General features: G+C 40.8%; 2 protein-coding genes across 2 annotated transcripts; one reads left to right on the top strand and one right to left on the bottom strand.

The window, feature by feature from the left end:
• Nucleotides 1-212: 212 nt before the first annotated feature.
• On the bottom strand, nucleotides 213-2,349 carry phospho2 (phosphatase, orphan 2). The gene is made up of 4 exons (XM_034571876.1): nucleotides 2,254-2,349; nucleotides 1,646-1,723; nucleotides 1,250-1,344; nucleotides 213-1,160 (listed from the first exon to the last, which is right to left on the bottom strand). Exons 2-4 carry the CDS (start codon nucleotides 1,714-1,716, stop codon nucleotides 595-597), a joined length of 732 nt encoding a protein of 243 aa, XP_034427767.1. The 5' UTR covers nucleotides 1,717-1,723; nucleotides 2,254-2,349; the 3' UTR covers nucleotides 213-594.
• A 653-nt stretch (nucleotides 2,350-3,002) lies between these two features.
• LOC117753621 (synapse-associated protein 1-like) lies at nucleotides 3,003-8,820 on the top strand. Its single transcript, XM_034571819.1, has 9 exons — nucleotides 3,003-3,332; nucleotides 3,871-3,989; nucleotides 4,150-4,216; nucleotides 5,423-5,496; nucleotides 5,584-5,723; nucleotides 5,916-6,067; nucleotides 7,407-7,456; nucleotides 7,560-7,716; nucleotides 7,829-8,820. The coding sequence occupies exons 1-9, from the start codon at nucleotides 3,113-3,115 to the stop codon at nucleotides 7,957-7,959; spliced, it is 1,110 nt and encodes a 369-aa protein (XP_034427710.1). The 5' UTR covers nucleotides 3,003-3,112; the 3' UTR covers nucleotides 7,960-8,820.
• The last annotated feature ends 1,309 nt before the right edge of the window (nucleotides 8,821-10,129 follow it).

Here is a 10,129-nt window from a genome sequence, read left to right as displayed (position 1 = left end):
TTGCTGGTAGCTAACCATGAAGCTAAACTCTAATGTCAGTCTGTTTAGTATGAAGACAGGAGGAGATTAGTTTAGCCTGGCAAAAATACAGGAAGCTAGTTGAAACACAAAACCTAGCTCTGTCCGAAGGAAACTAAATCCATCAACCAGCACCTGTAAAGCAAATATTATGACTTCTATATCTTCTATATCTATCGACACGTATTACTAATAAACCACAGTCAACACATTATATTTAATTTGTCTGGATTAAGACATAATGCTATTCAGCTCTACAACTGCTGGGATGCTCAGTGTTTCACCCTGCTTCCAGTCTTTACGCTGGGCTAAGCTAACTACTGCTGTAGCTTTATATTAACTGACCAGTCATGTGAGAGGTATCATTCCTCTCATCTGATTCTTAGCAAGAAAGCAACCATTTGTTTGTTCGAATCAACCTTGATTTTACCTTTACTTTTAAAATGATAAACACTGTCATTATTTAAAATAATCCTGCAGGGAACAGCAAGAGCACCCTACAGTGCTGACCCAACATTTGCAATATTTCCTTTACAACAGAGAAGTCAGTAAAATATTGTTCTATATGGGCGCTGCCTAAAACTGCATAGTAGCCTTCAGTTCCTGGAGGATGTCTGTGCCGCTGCTCCATGCAAGGACTCTGGCTCTCAAAGACGTGTCGTGTTCCTGCCCTTCACGTTTGGCCAGCAGTTTCTCCAGGGTGTACCCCTTCCTGGGCATCACAACATCATGCCTCCTCAGACAGGAAGTAGGGCAGAAATCGTTCCCGCCATCGCCCACGTAAAATATATGCTGATACTCCACATCTCCATCAGACCGCTCTGACAGGTAAAGCTCCAGGACTTTCCTCTTACAGAGGTTGACGGGGCATCGATCGCAATCGTGAGAGTGGTAGCACTGTACCTCCAAGTACCCGAGCTCGTTGAACTTAGCTGGGTTGGTGAAAACCTGGTCAACAGCCACCTGGAGCCCAGCTGCGTGGAGGATCCAGTCTATGAACATGGTGTTGGAGTCAGAGATGACGATGCAGTCGATGGTGCTTTTATTCTGTGATATGAATGTCAGCAAGTCTGTCATTCCAGCTGTGAAGGGGATGGTCTCCATCACACTTCGGACCCTGTCAGGGCTGACCTCCTGGTCTCCTGGGCGAATGGACAAAGAAGAAGGGGGACTTATATTTTGTGCAGCTCTATGTGTGCATGAGTGAACACTAACTACAACTAATTCTCACCTATGTAGTTCATCACTCGGCCCATGAACTCAGTCCAGTGGCCTTTTCTGTAGGAATTCTTCACAGAGTCAGGGAGAGTCTGATCTGGAAGGCATCTGAAAACACAGAAAACAAGAATAGATCCACTGTGGAGAAGACTGTGGTATTGCTCTACATAAAAATATAAAGAAATCATGTTGTAGATCTACAGCAATAAGGACAACAACATTAAACTTGGTCACTGATTGGTGTATCTGGTGATGCAGTCAGTGTGGTACATTGATCTACTAGTGTAAAATGAAAGCAGCAATTCAATAGATTAAAACACACGTTTGCAGCTTGAATATGTACGTCTTACTTGTGTTTGTAGGGGATTATGTTGTGATTCATTCATTGATCAATCAATATGTAATTTACCTGACCACCCAGGTATCACTGTTGTCATCGACCACAGTGTGGTCAAAATCAAACACCATCAGAGTCTTCATTTCTCACCTAGAAAAAACAATAATATTGTCTTTAATATAAAGTCTATTTAAATAGCTGCGCAACCATTCTTGTTAGATAAAGCCATACTACGCATATTTACTCAGTCCTGTAAATAAGGACTGTTCGTATATATTATTAATGTATTAATATGTATACATTATCTTAGTAGATCATGCTATCTCAGACCATAACCGTCTCCCAAAACACTCTTTCATATCAATAAATCGTTTTCCTTCTAAAGCCGATTGAATCACAGCAAACGAATTCATCCTGCAATGTTTTGAGTTCATTTGTAATCACCACAAAGTTTAACTTTAAACTGACTACGTTTCAAATGACAGTTTTATTAAAGGAGTCTGGTTTAATCTGGTCTGTTTACATCAAATCGGCCTAGCACAGCAGCTAACCCTATTATAATGCTGCTACGACGTCTCCCATAAAATAACATATATTACAGTGATTTAAGCATAAAATTAACCCAAAGTCCAACGATATAAACACATGAAACTATAAGAAGCAGTGATACGAGACGTTACCGGTGAACTGACGTCAGTCTGACGGACATGAATCTACCGCTGGCTTCCTCTTCGTCTTCTTCTTCTTCTTCTTCTTATGATACAAGCAAGATATGCCACAATTCTCACTGCAACACCGCCACCTGCTGGTGAAGTGTCGGCTTTTGGACTGGTGTTACATCTACAATATTAATACAAAGTCTTCTACTATTATTACTGCTGCTACAAATAATAATAATAATAATAATAATAATAATAATAATAATAATAATAATAATAATAATAATAATAATAATAGTAATAATAAGTCATGGATCTAGACACGTTTAGTGGACTGATATTTATGACTTTGTGCTGTTTGGTGTTGTTTCAAATAAAAATCCAGATCTAGTGAATTTTAATGTGTTTTCATCAGAAGTCTGAGGCATTATTATTGTTTTAACTTTTTATGATTATTATGATTATTATTATTATTGCATATATAGCAGCTGTCGTATATATGTCAGATATAAACATATTCTCTTCATTTTTGTATATTCAATACAGTTTGTTGACTTGACGTGATGACAATTTTGATTTAGTTTATTTGTAACAATAATCGAATTACTTTATTTTGTTATTTTCTTCAACAAAAGGTAAATAGACAGAAAGTCACTGTAGTGTCAAGTGAAAGATCTTCAACCTGTTGAACCAGAACACATTGAGGGCACCATTCCACCCTTTGAACACTGGGTGGCAGTAACAAGGAAATGAACTACACCGCAAAACAACCAGAAAAGAAGAGAAGCTGTCGGTGTAGTTCCTGTTTGGAATAATTCGACAGTCACCCACTGTCCTCGCTGTGATTCTTACACTTAAGCTTAGTGTGGTTAGCAGCGCCATGTTTAAGGGTCTGGGGTCGTGGTTGGGTTTGGAGAACCCGACGATCGTGAAGACGTCAGATGACAGAGAGCAGGAGCAGGAGGAGCAGGAGGAGGTGAAGGTGGAGGAGAAGGTGGTGGAGGCTCAGAACGAGGTAAACAAACAGCAGGCAGCTGAGCAGCATGGAGGAGAGGCTGAGGCCAACCTGGAGAACACGGAGCAGGGGAAAGGACTGGGAGGTGAGGAGGAACTGTTTTACTCAAAGTGAGGTGGGTTACCAGCTCTTTGTCTCCTCGGTGCGTGAGGACATTGTTGACATGTTCAGGGTGACGTGGATCCACTTGTCTGTGTTCACTCCTCATTAAACCATTACATCAGTAGAAAGCAGCTCTCGGTCAAAGGTTCCCTCACTTGGTTCTTCTACGGTAACTCAGTCTACAACCATCTGATGTCTGCTGGTGGTGTAGTTACAGTGCTGGTTTACAGCTCCTGCTTAGTGTGTTCAGGTTCTGGTGTGCAGACTGTGCACTGTGACATTTAATACAACTGCAAGAAGAGTGTTGACATGATTGTTAGAACCAAGGAGGACCACAAGCCAAATCTTCATGGCAGACCAAGTCATTAGTGTACTGACCAAAGGGAAATATCTGGGTCACATCATTGACAATCATTTATGCAATGATGAAGATGTGAAGCCAATTTGTTGCCGCACAAATGTTTCTATGTGTACTGATGATTTTAAAATAACCTCCACTCCTATTCCTCCTCCAAATGAAGACTACATCTTCAGTTTTGCCTCCAGTGCCACCAAGAAGATCTCTGAGTCCATGGCAGAGACGGCTCAGACCATCAAGAAGACGGTGGAAGAAGGAAAGATCGACGGCATCATAGACAAGGCATGTTGCTCTGTTGGCTCGCTGGACGAGTTCAGCAGCTTTGAGAAGCACTGAAGCCGCAGCTCAGGGTTCACATGTGCAAATGTTGTTGTTGTCACTTTGCTCAGCATGACCATACAATATCATGACTATTGACTTTTGTGTGCGTGTGTGTGATTAGACATTTCTGGGTGAATTCCAAAAGGAGCAGGAGAAGTTTGTTCAAGAGAACAAAGCAAAAAAATCAGGTAAGATCAGAAAAAATTTTATCTTATTTGCAATAAATGTCCTAATGTTTCAAAGTCATCTGTAATTTATCTTCTGTTAAAGAATGTTGCTTCACAAGGTAAACTACCTTCCAGTAAAGTCACATGCTTTGCACATCACAACTATATTGTGACAAACGCTGCCGAGTATTTCACTGAAATCTTAATGATTATAAGTTGATAATGTCACCTTTCCACATACACAACTATAGAAGTAAAATCCAAAAGAAATACATTGTATTCTATTCAGAGTATTAATTCAGCTTCATTGGATTGATAATATTGACATTGGGGTTTTCATAATTAGTCAAAATGAGACCGGCTTCTATTGTTATGCAGTGTTAATCCAAACACCAGCTTCTGCTCACAGTGCAAACTTATACACCCACATTTGTCAACATGAGACAATCAGACAATAGACTTTGATTAAGAAAATTAATTATCGTAAATAAATACAGCATCAGTTATGTCATAATGAAGTGTTTCACATGTCAGGTTTCCTGAGGAAAACTGCATCCTAACCACTGTCAGACTATTTGGTAAAGACATACCTGAGAACTAGTAGGACTATAGTCACATATCACATATAGTATGTAGTGATCATTCCTACATACATTAGTTAACACACTGGAATAACCTGTTACTGATGCAGAGGTATATGAAGAAGAAAAAAAATCATGCCCCGAAAAAGTTCTCATCAAGCGCCTTATGAGTGCTTGGGTCCAGAATGAAACAAAAATTAAGAAATAGAAATGTCAAGAGTGACATAATAAAACTAACAAGATATAATCAAATAGTTTTATATAAATAATGTTGACTACACTGAAAATAGAAATATAAGACACATTACCAGCAATAGATGAAAGTAAAATGGGAACTGTTTCTACATTTGTTTGCAATGAGAAGAAGTGAAATCACAGATAGTATCACCTCATATGACTTCTATTACCACAGATCCAGGTGTGTGCATGTGTGTGACACCTCTCTGAAACTAGTTCTGTCTGATGCTCCTGTGTATGTTATGTCAATGTCGATGAAGTCACTGCACATCACTGTGTGTGTGTGTGTGTGTGTGTGTGTGTGTGTGTGTGTGTGTGTGTGTGTGTGTGTGTGTGTGTGTGTGTGTGTGTGTGTGTGTGTGTGTGTGTGTGTGTGTGTGTGTGTGTGTGTGTGTGTGTGTGTGTGTAGAAGCAGCAGTGCCTCCATGGGTGGGCTACAATGAGGAGGAGACAATCCAGCAGCAGGTCCTTGCTCTGTCGGCTGTAAGCAAAGAGACATATACCATATTAATGTGTGCTCTGTCATTATCACTGCATGTGTTCGATTCTAACTCTGGCTATTGATTCTAGGACAAGAGGAATTTCTTACGGGACCCTCCTGCTGGTGTTCAGTTCCACTTCGACATGGAGCAGATGTATCCTCTGGCTGCTGTGATGCTGGAGGAAGACGAGCTTCTAAACCGCATGCGCTTCGACCTGGTTCCCAAACAGTCTGTAGTCTTTCAGCATTGTCACACTGTGTGTGTGTGTGTGTCTGTCTGTGTGCGTGTGCGTGTGCGCTTGGGTCTGTGTGTGTGTGTGTGCCTGTGCGTGTGTGTTCGTGTGGTAACAGGAAACAAGTACTTTTAGCATCATTAAAATGATACCACAGAATCAATGTTGATGTGTTTGTGTTGTGACAGTGTGAAGGAGGAGGCGTTCTGGAGGAATTATTTCTACCGGGTGTCTCTGATCAAGCAGTCGGCTCAGCTCACAGAGCTGGCAGCCCAGCAGCAGCAGAAGGACGGTGAGGACAGAGGAGCCAGTGTTTCACCTGACGACGTCGTCTTAGCAGGTCAGACGCCTCCTCTATACTCTAACTAGGGTTCCAATCGCAGGATATCATGGTATATTATATTTCACTATTATTATCATCATTACAGTGACCCTTCAATGAATGAAACGTTAAGGTTATTTTGGTTGAACAAACATTTTATAGAGCATACAAGGGATATTCTCCATCTTGTCCTATGTTCTAAATTGAGACAGTGTTTAGTTTAAAAATGCATCAAGGTGATGAGGTAACAAGCCAGTAGCCAGTCAGATTTACCTTTAGCCTCAGCATACCCTCAAGTTCGGCCTGTATCATTGATAACAAGGCCAAAACACTTGATGACGCTATGGTACACAACTTAAGTTATGTCCCTAACACCTGCTGGCGGCCACTAACATCTGCTAACACCTACTGGTAGAAATTTGAACGTACAAGAGATATTCAACATCTTGTCCTGTATTCTAAAATATTATAGTTAAAGGTTGAAACTATTTTTGAATGGAGGTAAGGGTAAAAACTAGACTAAATAATGAAACAAAATAAAATAAATAAGACATAATTGTAATTCAGAATTACACTACCGGTAAACAGCGTTAAAAAAAAAAAAAAACTAATTATGTTTTTACAAATTTCAACTTTGTATCAGAAATAATCTCCATCCATTTTAACACACTTAAAACTGCATATCACATGGCCATTCACATCCACTGAGCTTGAGCGTGCCAGTGTAAACAGGAAGCAGATTTGAAATGGAAGTTTAGTTGCAGACAAATATTATGAAAGAGAAACAGCATTGTTGAAAAATAAGAGCAGGGTTTTCTTTTCATGAGCCGACGGCGAGGTGAAAGTGTGACTGACATGTTACTGTGGTCACTGCTGGTAGTCAAGTCGTGACTGATGAGACCACATCAGGGAGAGAACATGGAGAGAGATAACAACACTGCATCATTGTTTCCAGAGGACCCCGTTTGTGCTTGTCCAGAGAACAACAGCTCCTATTTTAGTTTTCAATCTGAAATAGGGTCAGCAGGATTTTCAAAGGTTTGATAAACTCCAAGTGTAACCAAAAGTGATGTTTTTAATACCTAATGTAGATAGGTTCTATCTGTGTTGGTCGCTGGGGGGAAAAGAGTGCGACAGATCTGCCACAGACAGAGCTCTTGGTATAGAAACAGAGGTCATTTGTAATGAAAGAAACGTTAGGAAGTTTAATATTATGAGAATCAAGTTCTTATTGTTTTTCAGATTGTCATCGTTCATGAAGTTGATACAAACTAAACTCAGGGCTGTGGTTTTATGGAAAGTCTATGGAACATTGTGATTTGCATAAAACTAACGTCACTGTTTTATTTCTTTATAGACAATGTCAGACCAAAAACTCCACCAGTTTCCATCAGTGACAAACAGAAGGTATGTCTGTTTGCGTATCTGTGTATTTTCCAACATTATTGTAAAAGTTGAGGAAGAGTAGCACAGTGAATTGCTTTGTCAGTCCTGTCTGCATCATTGTCAGCCACCTCAGGAGGAAGAGGAGGAGATGTCCACGAGTCCCGGAGTGTCCGAGTTTGTGAGCGATGCTTTTGACTCCACGGGAATCAACCAGGAGGACCTGAGGAAAGAGATGGAGCAGCTGGTGCTGGATAAGAAGGAGAGCCCGCCCTCTCCTGACGGTTAGTTTCAGAAGAGATTCTATTTGCTGCGCTTACTCACCCCAGTTAGGATTTTGTAAGAAAATAGTTTGTGATTGTTTTGCTCACAACCTTTCTTCTCCCTCACATCCAGACGAGTCCGCAGACTGGGAGAAGGAGCTGCAGCAGGAGCTCCAAGAGTACGAGATGGTCACTGAGTGCGACAACAAAGATGAGCAGTGGGATCAAGAGATCGAGAAGATGCTCCAGTCCGACGACAGCTAGACGACCACTGTGTGTCTGTCTCCTGTACAGGCGGTGATCTGGCACCAGAGCGGATGAATAGTGATGAATAGTGACCAGTGATGCACATGGGGACGAACTTCCACATCTTCCGCCCCTCCCAACTGTGACTACAATCTTGTTATTGTGTAGATCCAGTTAGTGTGTCAGTGTGTCCTTTGTGCTGGAAGCAGTGGTCATGGTCAGGCATATTAGTGAAGTACTGCTTCATTTCTCCTTCTTAAATTTGTTTGCTCTTCTCGGTTTCCCTTCTCTTTCTCTTTCTGATAAGCAGCCAGGGAAAAGCAGCTAGGGGGCGCTGCAGGACAGGTTCCAGGGATTTTCTAATGCAGAGGGCTTGTTGGAAATCACAGATCTGCATCAAATTCTGTCTTTGTTTCCACTGCTGCTTTGTGGAGGCTCGTAAAGTTACATTTATGTAAATAAATGATTTAAAACTCTATACTTCACTTCAAGTTGCATTCCCCTGTCATTATATCCGCTTTTTGTAACACGACAAACTGTCCTGTCCTCATGTCTTCTTTACATTGTTTTACATTGCAACTGTATGTTTTCTGTGTCATCAGTCATCCTTTAATAAATATTGATCTGTTATTATGGAAAATATACATCATGTTTGGACATGTGGACATAAATCACAGTGGATCAACTTTACTGCTAAGAGGTGTGTCAGTTGTTCAGCTGATCCTCTGATTTCATTGGGGTTAACAAGATAATAAGAACACCTTTTAACATACTGCAATACAGAAATTGTCATGAAGCAAGATTTTGTTAAAGAACTGGACTGTCATATTAGACTACATTGGTTTCAGCTAACTGGACCTACTAAACTGCCAAGTGAGTGTAAGTGTATATACAAAATATTTGGACAGCATATGCATTTGTATTTAGTCTTATTGATTAATCCTCATATGAAGCACTTTGTAACTGTGCTAAGAAAGGTGCTCTACAAATAAAGCTTATTATTAGGGCCCGAGCACCTCCGGTGGGAGGCCCTATTGTATTTCGAAGGATTTGTATTTCCCTTTTGGGGCTTTTTCAGGGCCTAGACGCTCAAATTGTTACCAAAGTTTGCAGGGAATTCAAAACCCCAAAAAGTAATTGTATTCTGGAGTAATTTGAAATGGGCGTGGAAAAATGGCTCAACAGCGCCATCTAAGGAAAAGCCCCTCAGTTAGCTTTCACCGATCTTCACAAAAATCGTAGCCCAGGTGTATCATGACAAGACAAACAAAAAAGGTCAGAGGTGCAATGGGAAAAAAGCAACAGGAAGCCCGCCATTTTGACTTTAGTGGCCATATTAGCCATTTTCCACATTTTTACTTTGATGTACTAGACATGTAAGACAAGAGTCCCGGCCTGATGACATCTACACAGAAATCATGACTTAAAAACACAGCGCCCCCTGGTGGCAACAGGAAATGTCTTGTTTTTTGCATGTCTTACACAGGAAGTATTCCTCCTCATCTACTGACCGCAGCCATGTCAAACCTATGTCAAAAGGGTCTCAAGACATTGATAATGTAGGCATAAGATTACTGTGACTTTTCGTCAAACGCCATATTAATGGTGTCGCGTTAAAGTTCATCGACTCGTTGTGACACACGAAATTGCTGTAACTTCCGTGTTCATGGGTCTATCTCCCTCAAACTACATTTGTGTAGCAACAGCCCCCCCCTGCAGACATTCATATGGTTTTAAGGAATGGGCGTGGCAAAATAACTGACTAGCGCCCCCTAAAGGGCAGCCCCGGCACCACGAGTTGCGGACATGTACAAAAAACCATTAGGGACATGTGTCTTCTCATAACAAACAAATATCCAAGTCTCTTGGATAGATATGCTAGACCAAACAGGAAGCCCGCCATTTTGACTTTAGTGGCCATTTTTACTTTGACGAACTTGTCGTAGGGCTTTCATCAGATCAACTTCAACTTCTGGGAATGTCATCTAAACAAGATGGAGATATAAACTGACTCGGTATATTTGATTTCATGACACGGTGTGACAGTGGCGTGGCATAGCATTTTGATGAGGTTCTGTATCTCGGACATATTTGGTCCAATCGAGTCCAAACTAGACATGTAAGACAAGAATCCCGGCCTGATGACATCTACACAGAAATCATCTTTTGTACTTTTAGTTACTTTTTA

The sequence above is a fragment of the Hippoglossus hippoglossus genome, chromosome 3 (genome assembly GCF_009819705.1).
Source record: "Hippoglossus hippoglossus isolate fHipHip1 chromosome 3, fHipHip1.pri, whole genome shotgun sequence".
NCBI classification, from domain to species: Eukaryota; Metazoa; Chordata; class Actinopteri; order Pleuronectiformes; family Pleuronectidae; genus Hippoglossus; species Hippoglossus hippoglossus.
Note: the sequence above shows the minus strand (reverse complement) of the source record. Positions and strands in the feature narration are given on the sequence as shown.